General features: G+C 44.3%; 1 protein-coding gene across 1 annotated transcript; it reads right to left on the bottom strand.

Annotated features, from left to right (window-relative positions):
- Nucleotides 1-248: 248 nt before the first annotated feature.
- Nucleotides 249-26899, bottom strand: LOC129025980 (active breakpoint cluster region-related protein-like). The gene is made up of 8 exons (XM_063660928.1): nt 26725-26899; nt 11692-11771; nt 11034-11134; nt 8411-8576; nt 3113-3235; nt 2344-2419; nt 1294-1398; nt 249-418 (listed from the first exon to the last, which is right to left on the bottom strand). Exons 1-8 carry the CDS (start codon nt 26897-26899, stop codon nt 249-251), a joined length of 996 nt encoding a protein of 331 aa, XP_063516998.1.
- Nucleotides 26900-27836: the final 937 nt, after the last annotated feature.

Here is a 27836-nt window from a genome sequence, read left to right as displayed (position 1 = left end):
TAGTATTTTTAGTAGAGGCGGGGTTTCACCATGTTGGCCAGGCTGGTCTCGAACTCCTGACCTCAGGTGATCCACCCGCCTGGGCCTCCCAAAGTGCTGGGATTATAGGCGTGAGTCACCGCGCCCGGCACCTAGGTTTCAGACAGCTTCAGGGAGGGCTTGAGAAAGAGGACTTTGGAGATAAAGGCCAGGGGTGACCTCCCTGCCAAGAGGAGCTGGTTTCTGGCCTTCAGGGGAATGTCCCATGTCTAAAGGCGTGCTGGCAGGGCCCCATCCTGGGCAGAGCAGAGCAGTGCAGAATCCACAATGGCCCACCCCACCTCGTCCTGGCCAGGGCACTTACTGGCTGATTGCTTAAATCCCTTGGCAGAGTGGACGATGACATGAAGGAAGCCATAGAGTCCTGGAGACTCGTCGTCTGCAAGAGAGAAAAGCCCCCAGGGTAGAGGGTGGTCAGCGGCTCCCTCGGCCTCCATCCCAGGCCGGTGGGAGGCAGACGGGGTATGAGACTCAGCTGGGTCTTGGTCCAACATCACCACCTGGTGGCCAGATGAAAAAGTTTCCAAAGGCCACGGCTGCCTTGGATGTGAGCTGCCCGGGGTAGGTCCAGCGCACCCACCATCCTGGCCCAGGGACTTAGTACCATTCCCCATGGGTACTGTCTCTCCCTCCAAATCCTGCCTATCCTGGCAGTGAAAACTGACCAATAGGATAAATCACTCTGCTAACGGAAGAGAGAAGGCCCAGGCCCCTCCTATGTCGAGGAAAACTTGCCTTCAGGACCCCGTTCACCAAGTGGACCCTTTCCCAGCACACAGGCAGCTAGAATCCACCCACTCCGGTCAGTTCCCAGCCCTGATCACAGCTCCCCACTGCTCAAAACCCCCATGGACTCCTGGGCTTACAGCATGAATTCCAAACTCCCTTGCTTGGGATTCGAGGCCTTTCAAGAGCTGGTCCCTGGAAACTTCCAGCCTCATTTCCCATACACCATTTTATCTACCGGCTCCGCTCTCTCATGAATATATTAACAGCACAATCTCAGTGCACCAGGGTGCCAGTTCTCCTAAGTCAGAAAGAGGGGCCCGAGGAAAAGCTGGGGTCATCTGGGAAGTCAGTAGACAGTCGCCCCTACCCAAGCTCTCTGTGTCCCTGGCCACTGAACAGTCTCAGCACAGCTGAGCAGGGATCAGCCATTTACAGCCACGTGTCTGTCTGGGTCCTTACGGGAAGCCGGCCACGCTCTGGGGGCTGGGACCTGCCGGCTGGGCAACCTCAGGTTCCCGAGCTTACCGTCTTTATTGCTGGTGACAGGAATGTTGTGTACAGTCCTAAGCTTGAAACAGGATCCTGTGAGCACCTGGAGCTCCACTGAGCTCAGGACAAAGGCCTGGAGATCTGGAGGGAGAGCCGAGAGAGAAGGGAGCGTGGGCACTGGTCCACCAGGACTGGCTGCTCTTCCCTGGGGTCTGCTGCAGGAAGACGGCTTAATCCCTGGGGCAGACTTGGTCCTTGCGAGGGAGGGGGAAGGATTTGTGGACACAGGGGGACTGATGTAGATGCTGTGAGAGGGGTCAGAGTAGGAGAATCTAACTGAAGAGGTTTGCGTGTGTGTGTGTGGTGTATGCGTTTTGTTTTTGTTTTTGTTTTTGTTTTTGAGATGACGTCTCACTCTGTCGCCCAGGCTGGAGTGCAGTGCTGTGATCTCAGCTCACTGCAACCTCCGCCTCCCGGGTTCAAGGGATTCTCCTGCTTCAGTCTCCTGAGTAGCTGGGATTACAGGTGCATGCCACCATGCCTGGCTAATTTTTGTGTTTTTAGTACAGACAGGGTTTCACCACGTTGCCCAGGCTGATCTCAAAACTCCTGACTGGGATTACAGGTGTGAGCCACCGCACCCAGCGTGTGTGTGTGTGTGTGTGTGTGTGTGTGTGTGTGTGTGTGTGTGTGTGTCCTGACTGGGATTACAGGCGTAAGCCACCGCACCCAGCGTGTGTGTGTGTGTGTGTGTGTGTCCTGACTGGGATCACAGGTGTGAGCCACAGCACCCAGCGTCTGTGTGCGTGTGTGCATGCGTGCGTGCGTGCGTGTGTGTTAGAGAGAGACAGAAAGCCCAGGCTGGGCTCTGGGTCCAGTCCCAGGACTAAATCACCATGTCTTTAAGCCAATCAGTTAGATTCTTTGGGTCTCAATCCGTAACATCCTTAAATACCCATCCCTGGCACCTCTGAGGGTGACTGCGAGGACCAAAGATGTGATACTGGACATGAAACGCTTAGAAATACAAAAGGCCCATCATTGCCACAGACATCATCGGGGAGTGTGGAAGAGGCAGGAATTTACCCTTCTTCTGTAGTTTCTGAATTGCTTCTCTCCACTCTGACCTCTCATAGTCCAAGGACAGGAGGAACAGGTAACTCTGAAGAGAGGAGACAAGAATAAAGTGGGTGACCACAGTCACGCCAAGCGTATTCCCAGATCCTGGGGACCCCAACAAAGCTCCTTTTATCTTTTTTTTTTTTTTTGAGACGGAGTCTGGCTCTTGTTGCCCAGGCTCTACTGCAATGGCAAGATCTCAGCTCACTGCAACCTCCGCCTCCCGGGTTCACGCCATTCTCCTGCCTCAGCCTCCTGAGTAGCTGGGATTACAGGCGCCCACCACCACGCCTGGCTAATTTTTGTATTTTTAGTAGAGACGGGGTTTTGCCATGTTGGCCAGGCTGGTCTCAAACTCTTGACCTCAGGTGATTCGCCTGCCTCAGCCTCCCAAAGTGCTGGGATTACAGGCGTGAGCCACCTTGCCCAGCCCAAAGCTCCTCCTTATCCAGGCACGGCTGACCTTGCAGGAGGAGGCGGTGGGGGTGGGTGGGTGAAGGGGGAGCTCCTTCCTGGGAAGCCAAGGTGACCGGAGCGGCTGTGCCAGGGACGGCCAGCAGAGGGCACTCATTCCACACAAGTGGGGAGAGCGAGTCAACAGCTGGAGCCACGGCAGCCTCCTTAGGAAAAGGGGGCCTGAGTTTCCGGTTCCTACAGGTCAGGGCCAGGAGCCACACAGTGGGCCACTCTGGACTAAGGAAGGGGCTGTCTTGGTCCCACCCCCACCCGTCCTGACCTTTCCATTCCGATTGTGGATCCTGAACAGGATTGTGGGGGAGTTGAGCAGCAGCAGGAACTCATTCTCAAACATCTTCTTCTTCAAGCGCTCGATGGCCCGGCTCTGACCTTTGTTGGCTTTCTGCAGGAGACAGGGACACAGAGGGTTTCCCTCACACTTGGGCCTTTTTCACGAGCAGCACTAAGCATGACACTCTGCTGTGTGTTAATCGTGCTCTTTACATTTTCCGTATTTCATGATGTTTTGACATCTTGTGGCAGGAGAGATGGGTAGCTGGGTGAGAAGCTGCTCCCCCGCAGGGCTCGCTAATTCCTAGGACTGTCAGTGACGCCCTGTGAGCACAGCTTTCAAACACACACCCACTGATCCAGAGCCCACGTCCCCATCCACCTTCTCTACCTGACGCTCACTCGCCAAGCTAGCATCTCCTCTGCCCCACGTCACCCAGGGCCAGGGACCAGGTCACTAGAGACCACCCCTCTAGCCAGGGCTGCCAACATAACGGAAGCCAGCTGGTGCCAAGCCCTTTCCCTGCCCTGTTTCTCCACAGAAAAGCTGTGGCCACACTTTCTTTCCACTCCTGCCTCCTGTTCAAAGCTGGCACCTCCCCACGTGGCCCTGTGCGGGGTGCTATGCCTCCTTCATCTTGGGAACCCTAAATAATACAAATATTACAGTAGCATTAGCCTCTCTGTACTGTCACTCTGCTGCCTCTACACATTAAATCCTGAGTACAGCAGAGACACCTGCTTAAAGAAACCTCGGACGCCTTTCAGCCTCAAGCCCCACCTGCTAGCCTGGCACCCAGGCCCCCATGGCAGGGTTCCAGCCTCCCTGCCTGGCAGACAACCCACCCGGCCCCCTCGGCTCAGCCTCCCCCTCTCACCAGCCATTCATCCTCTGCGGGCAGAGCCTGCCCCCTCAATGTTCCAAGTTTCTGTCTGTTTCATAAAGGATCGCCTCCCTTTTATTAACCACCATTATGCTTCAAGTCTCAGCTCCCAAGGCCATCCTCAAGCTCCTCAGTTAGAATTCATCTCTACAGTGTTTTGTTCTTTTTAACCGACTGGACTGGCAAAATTGTAATGAATGTTCACGGCCAGTGTTGTGACATTGTGGGGGACAGTCACCCTCACACACCGCAAGGGGAATGCCATCAGTCACAGCTTTTTCAGAGGTAAGCCTGTCAATTACGTGTACACTCACCCTGCCCTGACCATCCCACCTGGAGGGAACCTACTGCAGAGACACCTGCAGTGATGTTTACTGTCGACTTGCCTGCTAAGAGCGAAGAATCAGAAACAATCCAAACATCCAAAAACATTTGTACGCAGCCAAGCGACAGAGCAGGATGCAGTTGTTAAAAAGAATCTGATACTGCCGGGCGCGGTGGCTCATGCCTGTAATCCCAGCACTTTGGGAGGCCGAGGTGGGTGGATCGTTTGAGGTCAGGAGTTCGAGACCAGCCTGGCCAACATGGTGAAACCCCATCTCTACTAAAAATGCAACAACTACCGGGCTGGTGGTGGGCGCCTGTAATCCCAGCTACTCAGGAGGCCGAGGCACGAGAATTGCTTGAACCCGGGAGGCGGAAGTTCCAGTGAGCCAAAATCTCACCGGTGCACTCCTGCCTGGGTGACAGAGCGAGACTCCATTCAAAAAGAAATAAAAAAAGAATCTGATACATCCAAAGGGCTCAAAGACCCACTGTAGAGTGAAATGCTAACGTTGCAAAACAGCACACGTAGTCTAGTCTCATTGGACACACATGCGCGCACACACACACACGCAGGCACACACCAGTATAAGCAAAGAAGAGTTCAGAAGAATACACCTCAAACTGTCAGCAATGGGAGGCGGGTGGTGACCAGCTTTACCTTGTACATGCTGGTACTATGAGCATTTCTCATTATAACCAGCCAGTATTACACTGGTGATTAGAAAAAACATGAAAGTTTTAAAAATTATTATTAAAAGAACAAGGCCGCACGGTGGCTCACACCTGTAATCTCAGCACTTTGAGAGGCTGAGGCAGGCGGATCACGAGGTCAGGAGTTCAAGACCAGCCTGGCCAACATGGTGAAACCCCGTCTCTACTAAAAATACAAAGAATTAGCTGGGCGTGGTGGCGGATGCCTGTAATCCCAGCTGCTCAGGAGGCTGAGGTAGAAGAATTGCTTGAACCCGGGAGGTGGAGGTTGCAGTGAGCCGAGATTGTGCCACTGCACTCCAGCCTGGGTGACAGTGACAGAGTGAGACTCCATCTCAAAAACAAACAAACAAACAAAAAAACCCAAATCACTGCTTCTTCTGTGAGTCAGAGGATGGCACCTGTGCCTCTCCAGTGACTCACATGTGCCACACACTGTGGTCAGCAAGGGGCGTGTCTGCCTCCTCCACTGGACAGGGATATCCATGAGGCACCCGGCACACCCCAGGCAGCACAGCCAGTGGGGCTCAGTGAGTGATGACTTGACTGGGCACAAGGCCATGTCTGCACAGCTGGGGCAACGGTCAGGGGCAGGAAGCCTCCCAGGGGCGGGTGGGAAACAGGCATGCAGGATGCTCCCGGGTGGGGACTGTGGGCAGGGCCCAGCCGTTCAGGAGGGGGACAGCTGTGCTGGCAAGGGAGCCCTGTGGGCAGATGTACCCCAAGTTGGACCCTCCGTCCTAGGACATCCCCCAGCCCTGAACATTCCTGGGGCTGTAATGGTGATCTTGCTTTCCCCTGTTCAAAGGGAGATGCTTGAGTTGAAAGAACCCTCAGAGAGGCCATCTGATCATGTTTTCTTCAATAATTGTTTGTTTACTACTTTTTTTTTTTTTTTTTTTTTTTTGAGATGGAGTCCCACTCACTCTGTTGCCCAGGCTGGAGTGCAGTGGCACGATCTCGGCTCACTGCAACCTCCATCTCCCGGGTTCACACAATTCTCCTGCCTCAGCCTCCCACGTGGCTGGGATTACAGGCACCCACCACCACACCCGGCTAATTTTTGTATTTTTCATAGAGACAGGGCTTCACAACATTAGCCAGGCTGGTCTTGAACTCCTGGCCTCAAGTGACCCACCTGCCTCGGCCTCCCAAAGTGCTGGGATTACTGGCATAAACCACCGTGCTGGACCCTAAGTACCTATTTTTTAAGTGTTGAATATTAGGAACACAGAACAGAAGAAAATAGCACTGTCACTGGAGTTCAAATTCTAGCGGGGAAGAGAGGAGGCTGACAATGCAATTACAATTCAGTAGCATTTAAGCAACGCCACAGGATCTGGGGACAGGGCACCCAACCCAGACTGTGGTGGGGGGGGCTGTCAGGGAAGCTTCCCAGGGGTGGTGAGGCCTAAGCTGAACCTGAGAGGTGAGAAAAACAGACCAAGCTGACCAGACCACTCCAGGCCCTTCCTGCAACTCCGGGGAGGCTCCTCCTGTGGTGCCTTCCTCTAGCACTGCTGATATGTGCACTGAGGGCTATGCATGTTCCTCTAAACACTTGTTACGTGAACTGAGGGCTATAAATGTTCCTCTAGACACTGTTTTTATGTGCACTGAGGGGTATACACGTTCCTCTAGACACCGCTGTTATGTGCGCTGAGGGCTATGCATGTTCCTCTAGACACTGTTGTTGAGTATGTGAACTGAGGGCCATGCATGTTCCTCTAGACACTGTTGTTATGTGCACTGAGGGCTATACATGTTCCTCTAGACACTGTTGTTATGTGCACTGAGGGCTATGCATGTTCCTCTAGACACTGGGCTATGCATGTTCCTCTAGACACTGTTGTTATGTGAACTGAGGGCTATGCATGTTCCTCTAAACAGCAGTTTGGCTGCATCCATGGGTACTGGTATTGAGTACGCTCATTTCCAGGCAGCTGTAAACAGTTTGCAGTTTCCATTTTGAATTTTGATTTCTTCTTTACCTTGTCAGTTTGAACTTTCCAAACCAATACTCTTTTTTTTTTTTTTTTTTTTTTTTTTGAGACAGAGTCTCACTCTGTTGCTCAGGCTGGAGTGCAGTGGCACAATCTCAGCTCAGTGCAACCTCTGCCTCCCAGGTTCAAGCAATTCTCCTGTCTCAGCCTCCTGAGTAGCTGGGATTACAGGCGCAAGCCACCACGCCAGGCTAATTTTGCATTTTCAGCAGAGACGGGGTTTCACCATGTTGGCCAGGCTGGTCTCAAACTCCTGACCTCAGGTGACCTGCCTGCCTGGGCCTCCTAAAGTGCTGGGATTACAGGCATGATCCACCGCGCCTGGATAATTTTGTATTTTTAGTTTACATGGATTTTTACCATGTTGGCCAGGCTGATCTTGAACTCCTGACCTCAGGCGATCCACCCACCTCAGCCTCCCAAAGTTCTGGGATTAAAGGTGTGAGCCACTGCACCCAGGCTGACCAATATTCTTGTTCACTTCTAATCTTACTCCACTGTGGTCTGTGAACATGACTTGTATGCTATCAACTTGTAGAAAAATTTTGAGATTTCCTTAGTGACCTATTATAGGATAAATGTGAATGTCCCAAACGTGTGTGAAAAGAATCTCAGTTTTCTGTCAGGACACAAGCTTCTCTGCATTTTTAAGTCAAGCATGTTAATTGTGGCATTCAGGTCCTCTCTCTCCTTATTTATTTGCCTACTTGATCTGTCGGTTTCTGAGAGGCCTCCCAGGTCTTTTTCCTTGCACAGGTCCTGCTTTTCCTTACAAAAGCCTGCTTTTTCTTCTCTTGCTTCCCCCTACCTCCACTTTTTTTTTTTTTTTTTTTTGACAGCATCTCGTTCTATTGCCCAGGCTGGAGTGCAATGGCATGATCTTGGCTCACTGCAACCTCCACCTCCTGGGTTCAAGCCATTCTCCTGCCTCAGCCTCCCGAGTAGCTGGGATTACAGGTGCCCACCACCGCACCCTGCTAATTTTTGTACTTTTAGTAGAGACAGGGTTTTGCCACACTGGCCAGGCTAGTCTCAAACTCCTGGCCTCAAGTGATCCGCCTGCCTTGGCCTCCCAAAGTGCTGGGATTACAGGTGCGAGCCACTGCACCCAGCTACTTGCTTCCCCTTTCTATCGTGTTCAACATGCACTGCTTTCCAGGGCACTTTCCATGTTAGCCCCATGAAATCCTGAGCACTGACCCCCTCGATCTGCTCAGAGCTACTATAGTCGGGGTCTTTCCCTTAGTAACTACATACTGAAGGCTCCCTCTCAAACTCTCAAATCTTACAACTTCCCGCCTCCACCTCCCCCAGCACAGCTGGCTCAAAGGGCCCCAGGCTCAAATACCAAGCTCTGCTCACCTCCTTCTGGATTTCACTCTTGAGGGCGGAGATCTTCATCTTCATGTCCTGTAGCTCATGGTCTGGGAAGGGGTGCACCTGGGGGCCGGCCTCAGACTCCTCGGGGGATGGAAACACCAGGTCGGCCAGGGGGATGTACCACTTACAGTCATACTGCTGGTGCTTCCTGCAAACGAGCCAGAGGGAGCCATGAGCCAGAGGGAGCCTGGCTCTTCCAGCCTCCACTCCTGGGTCCAGAACCACAGAACCACTGACAGGAGTTGACTGAGAACTTGCCAGAAGCAAGAACGATCCCTGCTGCTGAGGAGCCTGATTGGGAAACACACACGTGGAGTGATGAAAGCTGGGTTCTGGGGTCCACCCCGCCTGCAGGGAGCAACTCCGCCTCTTCACCTTACCAGGCTTCTGGCCCAGATGACTCATGTTGTCAAACATCCCAAACCACTTAGGTATCAAGAAAAGCAAAGCCCTCCTGGATGGGCTCGCATTTTCCTATTCCCCACCACAATCCCCTCCCTCCCTTCTAGACTATCCGTGTTCAATATCCTTCAGGCTAGCAACGGAATACAGGTGTTATTCCGAATGCCACCTCTTATCGAGAGGTCACGTGGGTCAACACTGCGTGGAGGATTACAAAGCCATATCCAAGTCTAGCAAGAAAGTGTGCCCTAGTTGATTAGTAATGTCTGCCATGGCAAAGGATGACAGGCAGAGCCATATGTGATTAGTAATGTCTGCATGGCAAAGGACGACAGGCAGAGGCATGTGTGCTTATTGTCGCCATCTCTGCCTCAGAACTATCTCAAACATGATCTAGTTCCAGGGAGTCATGTCCTTTATTATTATTTTTTTTTTAATTATTTTTATTTTGTGAGATGGAGTTTTGCTCGTTGCCCAGGCTGGAGTGCAATGGTGCGATCTCCACTCACTCCAACCTCTGCCTCCAGGGTTCAAGCGATTCTCCTACCTCAGCCCCCCGAGTAGCTGGGATTATAGGTGCCTGCCATCATACCCGGCTAATTTTTATAATTTCAGTAGAGACGGAGTTTTGCCATGTTGGCCAGGGTGGTCTCAAACTCCTGATCCCAGGTGATCCACCTGCCTTGGCCTCCCAAATTGCTGGGATTACAGGCATGAGCCACCGCACCCAGCCAGTCATCCCTTTATTGAAGTTCCTAATAATCGATCCTTCCCCTAGGACTCAGATTTGCACTTCTCATTCTGACCCTTGAGTGTTGTGGTGGGCGCATGGCTTGCTCCCCCTGAGCTATACTTGGGGGCACAGCCAGCCAGGGAGGGCTGAAGGGAGAGGTAGGATAGCCTGGTGGTATAATGCACTGGCTTTGGAGTCCCCTGTGCTGTACTTGGGGGCACAGCCAGCCAGGAAGGGCTGAAGGGAGAGGCAAGATAGCCTGGTGGTAAACGAGACCCACAGACACGGGTTTGAATCCAGACTGCCGCTTCTCAGCCGTGAGAAGGGGTGTTCTTGGCACATTGCAGGTGATCACTAAGTGTGGGTGGAAGAATGTGTGAATGAACACAGAACGAGCCTCTCTGCTCAAGGCACAGAGCAGACCCACATTCCCAGGTAGAGAGGAGGAGGCACAAAGGAGCTTGCACGTCAGCTTGGGGTTCCAGTCCCACCTGTGCCTCTAGCTGTGCAAGCTCGGGCCACTTATTTACCTTCACCAAGACTCTTCTCTCATCTATGATAAGGGAACAACAGTCGCTACTTTGTGGAGGTGGTGGGAGGACTAGAAATCATGTATTCAAAGCATGTATCATGGCACCTGGCATGGCCTAAACCCTCAGTAAATAGTAGCAGGAGACGTGGTGAATATTCACAGCACTGCAGTTAGCAGAAATTCAGAGATGTCTAATAAAAAGAGAATGCTTAAGTAGACGATGGCACATCCACTGGTAACATCATGCAGGAAAGTAAAAGGATGATTATGAAGATGAGGCAGCAACAGGGAAAATGCTTATGACACGAAATAGAAAAGCAGAGCCCCAAATTGGGCATTCACTGTGTTTATGACTGTGTGAAGAAACATGAGAACATTTAAAAACAGGGAAGGAAGCAGCGTGGCAGGAGGCGGACCTCATGCTTCAGTGGGGGACGGGGTTTCCTCCAATGTCCTTATATTATCTTTATAATTAAAAACACGACTTACTTTCAGGAAAAAAGGCTATGTAGTGAAATTAAGTGAATTAATATAGTTTTTACAAGGAAAAAACTGGCCAGGTGCGGTGGCTCATGCCTGTAATCCCAGCACTTTGGGAGGCCGAGGCGGGCAGATCACCTGAGGTCGGGAGTTTGAGACCAGCCTGGCCAACATGGCAAAACCCCGTCTCTACTAAAAATACAAAAATTAGCCAGTCATGGTGGCGTGGTGGCGTGCACCTGTAATCCCAGCTACTCAGGAGGCTGAGGCAGGAGAATCACTTGAACCCGGGAGGCAGAGGTTGCAGTGAGCCAAGATCACACCACTGCACTCCAGCCTGGGCAATAGAGCAAGACCCTGTCTCAAAAGAAAAAAACCCACAAAGTTGCTGAAGGCTCCATGGGTGGCAGGGTCTGGCCTCTCTCCCGCACCCTGTGCCCCTGGACCTGCACACTCACCCTGCAGAGGTCTTCTTCAGCTTGGCACACAGTAGGACATCGGTAAAGAGGAAGACATGCCGCAGCTTCCGGGAGCTCTCCGACACTTCCACCAGGACAGTCTGAGATCAACCTGGGACACTGGAGCTTGGTGGGAGGAGGGGCATCTGTCATTGCTGAGGTTTGAGTAGGTGTTTACACCTCACAGTGTAAACAAAGCAGCCAGAAAGTTCAAACTGGGTGTATCCCACTGCAGCTCAGCAAGGCTGCTGTGGCCAGACTGCCAAATTTATCCTCTTGGGGCAGGGCATCTCTGAAAAAAAGGCAGCAGCCCCAGTCAAGGGCATATAGATAATACCCCCATCTCCCTGGGACAGAGCACCTGGGGCAGCTGTGGGTGCAGTTTCAGCAGACTTAAATGTCCCTGGCTGATGACTCTAAAAAGAGCAGCCAACTTCCCAGCAAAGTGTTCAAGCTCTGCTAAGTGTCAGAATGCCTCCACATGTGGGTCCCAGACCCCCATGTATTCTGACTGGGAGACACCTCCCAGTAGGGGCTAACAGACATCTCAAACAGGAGAGCTCTGGCTGGCATCTGGCAGGTGCCCCTCTGAAGCAAAGCTTCCAGAGGAAAGAACAGGCAGCAATCTTTGCTATTCTACAGCCTCTGCTGGTGATACCCAGTAAACAGGGTAGGGATTGGACCTCCAGGATACTCCAGCAGACCTGAAGAAGAGGGGCCCGACTGTTAGAATGAAAACTAACAAACAGAAAAGAATAGCATGTCCACTAAAAGACCCCATCCTAAGGTCACCAACATCAAAGACCAAAGGTAGATAAATCCACAAAGAAGTGGAGAAACCAGTGCAAAAAGGCTGAAAATTCCAAAGACTAGAATGCCTCTTCTCCTGCAAAGGATCACAACTCCTCACCAGCAAGGGAACAAAACTGGAGGGAGAATGAGTTTGATGAATTGATAGAAGTAGGTTTCAGAAGGTGGGTAATAACAAACTCTGAGCTAAAGGAGCATATTCTAACCCAATGCAAGGAAGGTAAGAACCTTGAAAAAAGGTTAGATGAATTGTTAACTAGAATAATCACTTTAGAGAAAAACACAAACGACCTGATGGAGCTGAAAAACACAGCATGAGAACTTCATGAAGCATACACAAGTATCAATAGCCAAATTGATCAGGTGGAATAAAAGATATCAGTGATTGAAGATCAACTTAATGAAATAAAGTGAGAAGACAAGATTACAGAAAAAAGAATAAAAAGGAAGTAACAAAGCCTCCAAGAAATACGGGACTATGGGAAAAGACCAAACCTACATTTGATTGCTATACCTGAGAGTGATGGGGAGAATGGAACCAAGAATGGAAAACACTCTTCTGAATATTACCCAGAACTTCCCCAACCTAGCAAGACATGCCAACATTCAAATTCAGGAAATACAGAGAACACCACAAAGATATTCCTCAAGAAGAGCAACCCCAAGACACATAATCTTCAGATTCACCAAGGTTGAAATGAAGAAAAAAATGCTAAAGGCAGCCAGAGAGAAAGGTCGGGTTATACACAAAGGGAAGCCCATGAGACTAACAGTGGATTTCTCTGCAGAAACTCTACAAGCCAGAAGAGAGTGGGGGCCAATATTCAATATCCTTAAAGAAAATAATTTTCAAAGCAGAATTTCATATCCAGCAAAACTAAGATTCATAAGTGAAGGAGAAATAAAATCCTTTACAGAAAAGTAAATGCTGAGGGATTTTGTCACCACTAGACCTGGCTTACAAGAGCTGCTAAGGGAAGTACTAAACATGGAATGGAACAGCCAATACCAGCCACTGCAGAAACATGCCAAATTGTAAAGATCATCGATGCTAGGAAAAAACTGCATCAACTAATGGGCAAAATAACCAGCTAATATCATAATGACAGGATCAAATTCACACATAACCATATTAACCTTAAATATAAATGGACTAAATGCCCCCAATTAAAAGACACAGACTGGCAAATTGGACAAACAGTCAAGACCCATTGGTGTGCTGTATTCAGGAGACCCATCTCACATGCAGAGACACACACAGGCTCAAAATAAAGGGATGGAGGAATATTCACCAAGCAAATGAAAACAAAAAAAAAGTGGGAGTTGCAATGCTAATCTCTGATAAAACAGACTTTAAACCAACAAAGAACAAAAGAGACAAAGAAGGGTATTACATTATGGTAAAGCAATCAATGAGACAGAAGAGCTAACTATCCTAAATATATATGCACCCAATACAGACACACTCAGATTTATAAAGTGAGTTCTTAGAGACCTACAAAGAGACTTAGACTCCCACACAATAATAGTGGGAGACTAACAATACACTGTCAATATTAGACAGATCAATGAGATAGAAAATTAAAAAGGATATTCAGGACTTGAACTCAGCTCTGGACCAAACAGACCTGATAGACATCTATAGAACTCTCCACCCCAAATTGACAGAATATAAACTTTTCTCAGGACCCCATCACACTTATTCTAAAATTGACCACATAATTGGTCAGCAAATGCAAAAGAACTGAAATCCTCAGCAAATGCAAAAGAACTGAAATTATAAAAAACTGTCTCCCAGACCACAGTGTAATCAAATTAGAACTCAAGATTAAGAAACTCACGCAAAACTGTACAACTACTTGGAAACTGAACAACCTGCTGGTGAATGACTACTGTGTAAATAATGAAATGAAGGCAGAAATAAACATGTTCTTTGAAGCAAATGAGAGCAAAGACAACATAACAGAATCTCTGGGATACAAATCAGTGTGTAGAGGGAAATTTACAGTACTAAATGCCCACAAGAGAAAGCAAATTGACACCCAAACATCAAAATTAAAAGAACTAGAGAAGCAAGAGCAAATAAATTCAAAAGCTAGCAGAAGACAAAAAATAACTAAGATCAGAGCTGAACTGAAGGAGATAGAGACACAAAAATACCCTTCAAAAAAATCAGTGAATCCAGGAGATAGTTTTTTTTAAAAAATCAACAAAATAGATAGATCAGTTGCCAGACTAATACAGAAGAAAAGAGAAAAATTAAATAGACGCAATAAAAAATGATATAGGGAATATCATCACTGAGCCCTGGAAATACAAACTACCATGAGAGAATACCATAAACACCTTTACTCAAATAAACTAGAAAACCTAGAAGAAATGAATAAATTTCTGGACATGTACACTCTCCCAAGTCTAAACCAGGAAGAATTCGAATCCCTGAAAAGACCAATAATAAGTTCTGAAATTGAGGCAGTAATTAAAGCCCACCAACTAAAAAAGTCCAGGAGCAGACAAATTCACAGCCAAGTTCTACCAGAGGTAAAAAGAGGAGCTGGTACCATTCCTTCCGAAACTAATCCAAACAATAGAAAAAGAGGGACTCCTCCCTAACTCATTTCATGATGCCAGCATCATCCTGATACCAAAACCTGGCAGAGACACAACAAAAACGGAAATTTTAGGCCAATATCCCTGATGAACATCGAAGTGAATATCCTCAATAAAATACTGGCAAATTGACTACAGCAGAACATCAAAAAGCTTATGCACAACAATCAAGTCAGCTCCATCCATGGGATGCAAGTCTGGTTCAACATACGCAAATCAATAAATGTAATCCATCAGATAAACAAAACCAGTGACAAAAACCACATGATTATCTCAATAGACACAAAAAGGCCTTTGACAAAATTCAACAGCCCTTCATGCTAAAAATGCTCAATAAACTAGGTATTGATGGAACGTATTTCAAAATAATAAGAGCTATTTATGACAAACCCACAGCCAATATCATACTGAATGGGAAAAAATTGGAAGCATTCCCTTTGAAACCCAGCACAAGACAAGGCTGCCTTCTCTCACCACTCCTATTCAACATAATATTGGAAGTTCTGGCTAGGGCAATCAGGCAAGAGAAAGAAATAAAGTGTATTCAAATAGGAAGAGAGGAAGTCAAATTGTCTCAGTTTGCAGATGACTTGATTGTATATTTAGAAAACCTCATCATCTCAGCCCAAAATCTCCATTAGCTGATAAGAAACTTCAGCAAACTCTCATGATACAAAATCAATCTGCAAAAATTACAAGCATCTTATACACCAATAATACAGAGAGCCAAATCATGAGGTAACTCCCTTTCACAATTGCTAAGAGAAAAAAATACCTAGGAATAAAACTTACAACGGATGTGAAGAACCTCTTCAAAGAGAACTGCAAACCACTGCTTAAGGGAAGAAGAGAGGACACAAATAAATGGAAGAACATTCCATTCTCATGAAAAGGAAGAATCAATATGGTGAAAATGGGCATACTGCCCAAAGTAATTTATAGATCAATGCTCTACCCATCAAGATACCACTGACTTTCTTCACAGAATTGGAAAAAACTACTTTAAACTTCATATGGAACCAAAAAAGAGCCTGCATAGCCAAGTCAACCCTAAGCAAAAAGAACAAAGCTGGAGGCATCACACTACCTGACTTCAAACTATACTACAAGGTTACAGTAAAGAAAACAGCATTGTAGTGGTAGAAAAGAAATATATAGACAAATGGAAGAGAACATAGGCCTCAGAAATAACACCACATGTCTACAACCATTTGATCTTTGACAAACCTGACACAAACAAGCAATGGGAAAAAGATTCCCTATTTAATAAATGGTGTTGGGAAAACTGACTAGCCATATGCAGAAAGCTGAAACTGGACCCCTTCCTTACACCTTATACAAAAATTAACTCAAGATGGAGCAAAGACTTAAATGTAAATACTAAACCATAAAAATCCTGAAGAAAACCTGGGCGATACCATTCAGTACATAGGAATGGGCAAAGACTTCATGTCTAAAACACCAAAAGCAAGGGCAACAAAAGCCAGAATCAACAAATGGGATCTAATTAAACTAAAGAGCTTCTGCACAGCAAAAGAAATTATCATCAGAGTCAACAGGCAGCCTACAGAATGGGAAAAATTTTTTGCAGTCTAAGGAGGGGAACATCACACACTGGGGCCTGTTGCGGGGTGGGGGACTAGGGGAGGAGTAGCATTAGGAGAAATACCTAATGTAGATGACATGTTGATGGCTGCAGCAAACCATCATGGCACATGTATACCCATGTAACAAAACTGCACGCTCCACACATGTACCCCAGAACTTAAAGTATAATAATAACAATAAAAAGAAAGAAACAACTCTGCTCTGCAGCTTTCACCAAAAAGGATGAAAACCACGGGTAAATTCTGCATCTTCAGTTGAGGTACCAAGGTTCTTTCATTGTGACTGATGAGGCAGTTGGCGCAACCCACTGAGAGTGAGGAAAGGTAAGGTGGAGTGAGGGCCCACCTGGGACCTGCACATGACAAAAGGTGCTTCCTCCTCTGAGGCAAGGGAGGTGGTGAGGGACGGTGCTACTTCTTCCTAAAAACCATGCTTTTCCCATGGGTCATTGGAAGCTGTGGACCAGGAGGTCCCCTTATAAGCTCATGCCACCGGGCCTTTGATCCGAAGCACAGAGCTGTGCAGACTCATGAGGGTTGCTCAGGTGGGTAGCCACTTGAACAGGCACTGAGACACAGGAATTTTTTGCATACCCTTGTTCCAGGAACTCCGATGAGGAAGGAAATTTGTTCACTCCCAAGGGAAGGGGACTGAAGCCAGGGAACCAGGCTGCCTTATGCTTACAAAACCCCAGAAGCTAAAATCACTGGCTTGACATCCACACTGGTCAGTGCAGCAGGTTGGAGGCTGCCTAAGAAAGCTAAGTTCTGGCAGGAAAGGGGCAGCCTCCATCAGTGTGGCTGCAGTCAGCCATTTTCCCCTGCTGCGTGCCAGTGAAATTAGGTTTTCTGTCTTGGAAGCAATTCTCTACAGTGCAGTTCAGTGGCTGGGGAAGTTAGTGGCCAGACGGCTTCTTTAAGTGAGACCTGGATCCACTCCTTCTCAGCCAGAGAGTCCTCCCTGTGGGAATTTCAGCATTCCCAGCCAGGGATTTATGGACAGAACTCTGATATCCCTGAGACTAGCCCCTATTAGAAGGGGCTGCTGTGGTATTGTGGATCAGCTGTCAGTCTTTTCTGGCTGCTGACTCTGGAGAATCAGGGACACCCAGTCAGTAGGAATCCTCCCCAGTCCAGCACACCTGCTCTGACAAGGGACAGACAGACTGCTTAAGTGGGTCCCTAATCCCACTCCTTCTGACTGGGTGAGAGACCTTTCAACAGGAGCTCCAGACACCTTATATAGGAGCGTTCCAGCTAACATCAGGTCAGTGCCTCTCTGGGACAGAACTCCCAGAGGAAGGAGCAGGCTGCCACCCTTGCTGTTCTGCAGCCTCCACTGATGGTACCTCCAGGAAGGACCTACCTCCAGGAAGGACCCAGACAAATAGGGTAAAAAGTGGACCCCCAGCAAGCCACAGGAGCCCTATGTAGAGGGGCCTGACTGCTAAAAGAAAAACAAATAGGAAGCAACAACAACAACAACAAAAACTCCCCACAAAAATTCCATCCAAAGTTCAGCATCCTCAGAGATTAAAGATAGATAAACCCATGTAGATGAAAAATAATCAATGCAAAAATGCTGAAAACTCAAAAAGCCAGACAACCTCTTCTCCTCCAAATGATCACAACACTTCTCCAGCAAGAGCACAGAACTGGGCTGAAGCTGAGATGGATATAGTGACAGAAGTAGGCTCCAGAAGATGGATAAGAACAAAATTTGTTGAGCTAAAGGAGTGTATTCTAACTCATCGCAAAGAAGATAAGAATCCGATAAAACATTACAGGAGGTGTTAACTAGAGTAACCAGTTTAGAGAGGATTATGAATAACCTGATACAGCTGAAAGACTGTATACAACATGAGAACTTCAGAAAGAAAACACAAGTATCAATAGTCAAATAGACCAAGCAGAAGAAAGGGTATCAGAGCCTGAAGACTGTCTTGCTGAAATGAGTCAGACAGAAAAGATTAGGGAAAAAAAAAGAATTAAAAAGAATGAACAAAACCTCTGAGAATTATGGGATTATGTAAAAAGATTGAACCTCCAATTGATCAGGTACTGAAAGAGACAGGGAGAACAAAGCCAAGTTGGAAAACACACTTCAGGATATCATCCAGGAGAACTTTCCCAATCTAGTGTGATAGGCCAACATTCAAATTCAGTAAATCCAGAGAACCCCAATAAGCTATTCTATGAGAATATCAACCCCAAGACACATAATCTTCAGATTCTCCAAGGTCAAATGAGGGAAAAAATGTTAAGTGCAGCCAGAGAGAAAGCACGGGTCACCTATAAAGGGAAGCCCATCATTCTAACAGTGGACCTCTCAGCAGATACCTTACTAACCAGAAGAGATTGGGAGCCAATATTCAACATTCTTCAAAGGAAGAATTTACAACTTATTATTTCACTGTCCAAACTAACCTTCATAAGCAAAGGAGAAATAAAATCTTTTTCAGACAATCAAATGGTGAGAGAATTCATCACCACCAGGCTTGCTTTGCAAAAGCTCCTGAAGGAAGCACTAAATATGGAAAAGAAAAACTGTTATCAGCCACTACAAAAACACAATGAAGTACACAGATCAATGACACTACTAAGCAACTACATCAACAAGTCTGCAAAATAACCAGCTAACATTACAAAGACAGGATCAAATTCACACATACAAATTTAGCCTTCAATGTAAATGGGCTAAATGCCCCAATTAAAAAACACAGAATGGCAGACCGGATAAAGAGTCAAGATCCATTGATATACTGTAGTCAAGAGACCCATTTCACATGCAAAGATACACATAGATTCAAAATAAAATGGTGGAGGAAATTTTACTAAGCAAATGAAAAACAAGGAAAAGCAACGGTTGCAATCATAGTTTCTGACAAAATAGGCTTTAAACCAATAAAGATCAAAAAAGACAAAGAAGGTCCATCACATCATGGTAAAGCATCAATTTAACAAGAAGAGCTAACTATCCTAAATAAATATGCACCCAATACAGGAACACCCAGATTTATAAAACAAGTTCTTGGAGACCTACAATGAGGCTTAGACTCCCACACAACAATAGTGAGAGACTTCAACTGCCAATATTAGAGATTAACAAGGATATTCAGGACTTGAAATCAGCTCTGGATCAAGTGGACTTAATAGACATCTACAGAAATCTCAATCCATCACAGATGGAATTTATATTCTCCTATGGCACTTATTCCAAAATTGACCACATAATCAGAAGTAAAACACTCCTCAGAAAGTGCAAAAGAATTGAAATCATAACAAACAGTCTCCCAAACCACAGCACAATCAAATTAAAACTCAGGATTAAGAAACTCATACAAAACCACACAACTACATAGAAATTGAACAACCTGCTTCTGAATGACTCCCAGGTAAACAACAAAATTAAGGGAAAAGAATCAAGAAGTTTTTTGAAACAAATGAGAACAAAGAGACACCATACTAGAATCTCTGGGACATAGCTAAAGCAGTGTTAAGAGGGAAATTTATAGCACTAAATGCCACATCAAAAAGCTAGAAATATCTCAAATTGACACCGTAAAATCATGACTAAAAGAATTAGAGAACCAAGAGCAAACAAACCCAAAAGCTAGAAGAAATAACCAAGATCAAAGCCGAAGTGAAGGAGATAGAGACATGAAAAATACTTCAAAAAATCAATAAATCCAGTATACCATTTTTGAAAAAAAAAATAAAATAGGTGGACCACTAGCTAAACTAATAAGAAAGAGAAGAACAGATAGACACAATAAAAAAATGATAAAGGGGATAGCACCGGTGACCCCAGAGAAATAGAAACAACCACTAGTGAATACTATAAACATTTCTATGGAAATAAACTAAAAAGTCTAGAATAAATGGATAAATTCCTGGACACATACACCCTCCAAAGACTGAACCAGAAAGAAGCCGAATCCCTGAATACACTAATAACAAGTTCTGAAATCGAGGCAGTAACAAATAACCTACTAACCAAAAAAGCCCAAGACCAGATGGATTTCCCAATGAATGCTACCAGAAGTACAGAAAAAAACTGATACCCTTTCTTCTGATACTATTCCAAACTACTGAAAAGGAGAAACTACTCCCTTCTTCTATGAGGTCAGCATCATTCTGATACCAAAACCTGGCAAATACACAATAAAAAAGAAAACAACAGGCCAATATCCCTGATGAACATTGATGCAAAAATTCTCAATAAAATACTGGCAAACTGAATCCAGCGCAGTACATCAAAAAGTTTATCCACCATGATGAAGTTGGCTTCATCCCTGGGATGCAAGGCTGGTTCAACATACACAAATCAACAAACATAATTCATCACATAAAGAGATCTGAAGACAGAAACCACATGATTATCTCAATAGACACAGAAAAGGCCTTCAATAAAATTCATCATCCTTTTATGTTAAAAACTCTCAATAAACTAGGTATTGATGGAACGCACCTCAAAATAATAAGAGCCATTTAGGACAAACGTACAGCCAATATCATACTGAATGAGCAAAAGCTCTAAGCATTTCCCTTGAAAACTGGCACAAGACAAGGATGTCCTCACTCACTACTCTTACTCAACATAGTACTGGAATTTCTGGCCAGGGCAATCAGGCAAGAAAAAGAAATAAAACATATTTGAATAAGAAAAGAGGAAGTCAAATTGTCTCAGTTTGCAGATGACATGATCCTGTATCAAGAAAATTCCATCATCAGCCCAACAGCCCCTTAAGCTGATAAGCAACTTCAGCAAATTCTTAGGATACAAAATCAATGTGCCAAAATCACTAGCATTCCTATACTTCAAAAATAGATAAGCCAAGAGTCAAATCATGAATGAATGAACTATTCACAACTGCTACAAAGAGAATAAAATACCTAGAAATACAGCTAGTAAGGGAACTGAAGGACCTCTTCAAGGAGAACTACAAACCACTGCTCATGGAAATGAGAGAGGACACAAACAAATAGAAAAATATTCTATGCTCATGGATAGGAAGAATCAATATTGTGAAAACATCTATGCTGCTCAAAGTAATTTATAGATTCAATGCTATTCTCATTAAACTACCATTGACATTACTTGCAGAATTAGAAGAATCTACTTTAAAATTGATGTAAAACCAAAAGAGAGCTCATACAGCCAAGACAATCCTAAGTAAAGAGAACAAAGCTGGAGGCATCATGCTACAGGACTTCAAACTATACTACAAGGCTACAGTAACCAAAACAGCATGGTACTGGTACAAAAACAGACAGGTAGACCAGCGGAACAAAATAGAGAATTCAGAAATAAGACCACCCATCTACAACCATTTGATCTTGGACAAACCAAGCAATGGGGAAATGATTCCCTATTTAATAAATGGTGCTGGAAGACCTGCCTAGTCATATGCAGAAAATTGAAACTGGACCCCTTCCTTACACCTTATAGAAAAATTAAAGCAAAATGGACTAAGACTTCAATACACCAAAACTAAAAATACCCAGGAGAAAATCTAGGCAATACCATTCAGGATATGGGCACAGGCAAAGATTTCAGAATGAAATCACCAAAAACAATCGCAACAAAAGCCAAAATTGGCAAATGGGATCTTATTAAACTAAAGAGCTTCTGTACAGCAAAAGAAATTATCATCAGAGTGAACAGGCAACTACAGAGTGGGAGAAAAATTCTGCAATCTATACATCTGACAAAGATGTAATATCCAGAATCTACAAGGAACTCGAACAAATTTACAAGGAAAAAAAACCCAACCCTATTAATAAGCGGACAAAGGACCTGAACACACACACTTCTCAAAAGAAGACATTTATGTAGTCACCCTAACAAGCGTATGAAAAAAAGCTCAACATCACTGATCATTAGAGAAATTCAAATCAAAACCACAGTGAGATACCATCTTACACCAGCCAGAATGGTGATTCTTAAAATGTCAATAAACAACAGACGCTGGCAAGGTTGTGGAGGAATAGGAATACTTTTACACTGTTGGTGGGAATGTAAATTAGTTCAACCATTGTGGAAGATGGTGTGGAAATTCCTTAAGGATCTAGAACAAATACTATTTGACCCAGAAATCCCATTACTGGCTATATACCCAAAGGAATATAAATCATTATATTTGAAAGATACATGCACACATATGCTCATTGCAACACTATTCACAACTGCAAAGATATGGAATCAACCTAAATGCCCATTAATGATAGGCTGGATAAAGAAAATGTAGAAAATATACACCAGTGAATACTATGCAGCCATAAAAAGGAAGATCATGTCCTTTGCAGAAACATGGATGGAGCTGGAAGCTGTTATCCACAGCAAACTAACACAGGAACAGAAAACCACACACCACATGTTTTCACTTATAAGTAGGAGCTGAACAATGAGAACACATGGACACAGGGAGGGGAACAACACACACTGGGGCTTGTCAGGGGTTGAGTTGGGGAGAGTAAGAGCATTAGGAAAAATAGCTAATGTATTCTGGGCTTAATACCATTAGGTTATGGGTTGATAGGTGCAGCAAATCACCGTGGTACACATTTACCTATGTAACAAACCTGCACATCCTACACATGTACCCTGGAACTTAAAATTAAAATTAAAAATGTAAAAGAAAAAAAAAAGACATACATAATGGCTCACACCTGCAATTCCTGCACTTTGGGAGGCTGAGGCAGGAGAATTGCTGGTCCCAAGAAGTTTGAGACCAGACTGGGCAACAGAGTGACTCCTGTCTCTACAAAATAATTAGCTGGCATGCACTTCCACCTCAGGTACTTTGAGAGGCTGAAGTGGGAGGATTGAGTCAAGGCTGGAGTGAGCTGTGATCAGGCCACTGCACACCAGCATGGGTGACAAAGAGAGATCCCATTCCCTCTCCTACCAAAAAGAAAGAAAGAAGGAAAGAAGGAGAAAAAAGAAAGAAAGGAAGAAAGGAAGGAAGGAAGGAAGGAAAAAGAAAGAAAGAAAGAAAGAAAGAAAGAAAGAAAGAAAGAAAGAAAGAAAGAAAGAAAGAAAGAAAGAAAAAGAAAGAAAGAAGAAAGAAAGGAGAGAGAGAGAAAGAGAGAAAGGAGAGAAAACAGAGAGAGACAGAAAGAGAGAAAGAGTAGAAATAGAGAGAGAAAGAGAGAGAAAAGATGGAAAGAAAAGAAAGAAAAAGAAAGCAAGAAAGAAAGAGCGAGAAGGAAGGAAGGAGAGAGGGAAGGAAAGAAGGAAGGAAGGAAGGAAGGGTGGGAGGGAGGGAAGAAGGGAAGCAGAAAAGCAACACCAAAATTGGCTATATCTTCATAAGTCACGATGATAGCCATGGCAACACAATCTTTTGAGTTCTGTAATCTCAACTTAAGCTTTTCAAATACTGCAAAATTAAGTTCCTCCTTTTCTATTGGAGCCCAGTTGTAGAAAGTCCCCTACTCAGCTTCTAAGATAAGAGCAAAAGTATTCTATCACCTACCTTCTTTTGCATTAAGTACCACCCCTGAAAAAAAAACAAACAAAAAATAAACAACTTTCAGAGTCTGTTAATTCATTTTCTTTGGGGCATGAGAAGATGTATAGGTGCATTGCTGCACATGACACCAGCTGAAACTATGAACAAAATCATGGGCAGAAATGACAAGTATTATCTGACCTGTGCATATTAATTATGTACCAGGAAAGGATGCAGAGAACAGGTGCCACAGGCAGCAGTTCTTTTTAAGTCTTGATTCTCTTTGGGAATCTGAAACAAGCTATCCATTTCCTCCCTGGAAAAAATGTGCATATATATATACCCAAGATGCTGCCTCATAAATAGGCAAAATGCTACCAGTCTGGAAGCTCCAGTTTCAGGGACCCTGTTCCCAAGGCTGCTAGTACAGGGGAAGAGCCACCCAGGTAAATAAGTGCAGCTCATGCGGATGGGTTGGTTTTAGCAGAGTGGGTGGAAGGTCCAACAGAAGAAGGCCGTGTCAAACCTCCCTGGGGATGGAAGGAGTGGAGGATGCTTGAGCTGTGATGGGCCAGTCCCAGATGGACTGGGACCTGCCCTAGCCCCATCCAGGTGGGGTGAGAAAGGGTGTGGCAAAACGAAGCCTCCTGAAAAATGTGTGAACCACCCTGATAAGCCAACACTGGGAATGTGAGGCAGGGTTTGCCATCAGCAGATCTGCTTTGTCAAAAAAGGCTACAGGGAATAGCACGGAGAGAGGCTGATGTGTGGGCAGAAGGGAGACTGCTGTCTGAGCAGGGCAGGAGAAAGGGGGCCTCAGTGAGCACTGGGCCAGGACAGTCCTTCTTGACTCTGCCAGGAGCTTACTGCCCAGGAATTTGACCATCACCTCAGCTACACACCATCACAAGTGGGAATGTGATGAAAGTGCTCACTTTATAACAATTTCTGCCCATTTACATGACCTTAATGGTTTCCCAGCTACGTGACATCAAGAAGACATGGAACATGATGTCTTCTGCCCTACACATGAGTATGTCAAATGAATGTGTGGGGCAGTCCAAGTGTTACCAGGTTGGACTCAAAACATCCTCAGGATATAGGAAGCCACTCATAAAAATAATGGGAACTGGTGCAGGAACTCTGTTATTTAGCACAATATTGAGTCACAAGAATTGTTTTCTTAACTCCTCAGATCAGGAGTGTGAGCAACAACTCCAGTTAAAATATCTGGGGGCCAGACCCACCATTAGTCCCAACCCCAACTCTGGCCAGCCCAAACAAAATGCCAAGGAACTTATTCTTACAGTTCAGGGACCTAAATGGAAGATATTTTTGAGAGACTATATTTGCCTCATTTTAACCAAAAGAAATTTGAGAACAAAGAAAAAATCTCTACCTAAATATCACACCTCATATAAAAAAATCATAAAAATTTTAAATCATGGACTCAAATGTAGACTACAAAATCATAAAACCTGTAGAAAAAGAAGATAGAAGACATTCTTGCAAATTTACAGCTATACAGGGAGTTTTTTATTTGAGACCAAAGCATGAACCATAAAGGAAAAAAAAATCAATAAAGTGAAACACAGCAAAATTAAAAACTTTGTTGCTGTGGAAGACCTTATTAAGAAGATGAAGAGATAAGATATAGACCAGGAGTATAGCTTTACAAGCCTAATATACAACTATTAACCAAAGTATATAAAGAACTGCCAAAACTCAACAGTTTTAAAAACTAAGTCCAATTCGAAAATTGGAAAAAGCCATTAAAAACATATTTAATCAAAGGCATATATAAATGGCAAAAAAATGTGAAAAGATGTTACAAAAAAAAAATAGAAAAAGCTAAAACAAAAAAGACAAAAAAAAGAAATGAAACAATATTCATTCTCATTAACCAAGAAGGAAATGCAAATTACAGCCATAATAACATTATTACAACAATAACTAAAATAAAAAATAGTAACAAAACCAAATGTTGCTGACAATGCAGAGGAAATAAGTATTAATCATTGCCAGGGGGAATGAATGATGGTAGAGCCACACTAAAGTATAATATACTTGCAATTTCTTGTCAAACTAAACATGTAACTACCGTACTACCCAGCAATCATACGTATTTTGGGGCATTTATGCCATAGAAATGAGAACATATTTTAACACAAAAAACATTTGTTCAAGAATGCTCACAGCACGTTTATTAATAATAGCAGAATAATTTAAACAACATAAATGTCTGTCAAAGTGAGTAGCTAAACAAGCAGGTACATGTAAACAATAGAATACTGATTAGCAATAAAAGGCAAGTTAGTGAATCACACAACATGAATGAATCTTCAGGGAATTATACTAAGTGAATAAAGTCAATTATATGCATACTATGTAGATTCCTATCATACAAAATTCTAAAAATGAAATAACTATAAAAATGATGAACTAGATAGTGGCTACTAGGAGTTAGGAAGATGCAACTGGAATGACAGTGGATGTAACCTAAAAAGGCAACATAAGGAATATCTGTGGTGATAGAACTGGTTCATACTTTATATCAATGTCTGTATGCTGGTTTTGACATGATACTGTACTTCTGCAAGAAGTTACCATTGAAGAAAACTGGATAAAGTGTAGATTGTCTCTCTGTATCACTTCTTATGTCAGCATGTAAACACATAGCCATCTCAAAATCAAAGTTCTGACAACCAAAAAAAGTACACAAGAACAAAAAAAAGCACTTCTATATATTTTTAATTGTGGCAAAATATACATAACAAAATATACTACTTCCATTTTATTTTCTAGAGACAGGGTCTTCATTCTGTTCCTCAAGCTGGAGTGCAGTTGTTCAGTCACCACTGACGGCAGCCTCGAAGTCCTGGACACAAATGATCCTCCCACCTCAGCCTGTCAAGTAGCAGGGAATACAACTATGCACTATCACAACCAACTAATTTTTTTTTTTGAGACAGGATCTCACTATGTGGTCTAGGCTAATTTTGAAATGTTACAATTCATTGGCATAAAATATCTTAACAGTCTAATGTAACCAAATATTTTTAAAAGTTTCACATACCAAACTAAAGTTTTTTACACATTAAGAAATAATTCCTCCATCCTTACTCTCAAACCATGGTAATCTCTACTCCACTTTCTGTCCCTATAAATTTTACTTCCCAGTATGTAAGATCAAGCAGAGAATATCACCGTTTAAGCACACAAATTCCAGTTCTTCTTGCTCTGATGGGCCCACCATTCTGGCAAAAATTTCTGGATCCTCAAGCACTGGATGGCCATTACCATCCACATCGAGTCTCTTAGGTGTGAGCACTGAAATGTATGTGCTGCCAAAAAAGTCAAGTGCATTCTTCTCATAGCCCATGTGCACTGGGCAAAGTCCATCCTGGGTGTGAGTGCTAACTGAGATTCAGTTCCTTCAGAGAACACGCTTTGTGCCCTTTGCAAACATTCCTCTAATCTTTACATCACCACTAGGAAGCCTGCAGAATCAGCCTTCAGCAAGACTACAAAATTGTACATACTCAAGTCCCTGATATAAAATGCTGTAGTATTCCCATGTAACCTATGCACTTTACATGCACATTTAAATCATCTCTAGATGGTGTACAATGTCTAATACAGTGGAAATATGATATCATAATTGTTATACTGTATTGGTTTTAAAATTTGTATTATTTTCTATAGTTGTGACAGTTTTTAAATATATTCAATCCACAGCTAGTCGAATCAGATGCAGAACCTGAGGCTAAAGAAGACCAACTATACATACAAATACAAATCTAATGCTCCCCAGACTAATTTACATACAGCTAGGAGGAAAAGCACCAGGTTAGGATGCTTTATTTACATGCACACATCCTAAAATAATACAAAAATGTGAACAACTCTGTGGTACAACCTCAGGATTTTATCTGATTACTATTGGTAAATACTATGATATGGGTCTACCATTCCTTTCCTCCCTGCCAAAAACTCCAAATTTTCAAACAATATAAATAGTTGTATACCATTCAGTAAATGAAGATAATGACAAATTTACAGCTCCAACGCATGCAAGAACAACATAATCAGAATAATGAAAGAATTCTAAAACATATTCCAGAATAATGGAAGGGGTAGGAGACAGTTTTGTTTGAAGGGATGGACGCTTTAAACAAACCAAAGAGCAGTTGCTGAGAGTCAACAGACCACTGTGTGCTCAGTATGAACACCAAATAAGGCAAATTTGAATGAATAGTGGAACCAACTAAAACTAAAAGGATAAGCGAAACTTAAGTTGCAGGTGCAGCCAGCCCAAC

Source organism: Pongo pygmaeus, chromosome Y (assembly GCF_028885625.2).
Source record: "Pongo pygmaeus isolate AG05252 chromosome Y, NHGRI_mPonPyg2-v2.0_pri, whole genome shotgun sequence".
NCBI classification, from domain to species: Eukaryota; Metazoa; Chordata; class Mammalia; order Primates; family Hominidae; genus Pongo; species Pongo pygmaeus.
The sequence above is the reverse complement of the archived record's forward strand: the minus strand, read 5'-3'. Positions and strand labels throughout refer to the sequence as shown.

Bases quoted from the DNA above. Each gene is read 5' to 3' on its own strand.
- LOC129025980 (XM_063660928.1), bottom strand. From the start codon at position 26,899: ATGGGCTATGAGAAGAATGCACTTGACTTTTTTGGCAGCACATACATT. The intron at 11,135-11,691 runs GTATCACCAGCA...GGTTGATCTCAG, and splicing joins ATCCCTACCCTGTTTACTGG to ACTGTCCTGGTGGAAGTGTC. The intron at 2,420-3,112 runs GTCAGGACGGGT...TCCTCTCTTCAG, and splicing joins TCCACAATCGGAATGGAAAG to AGTTACCTGTTCCTCCTGTC.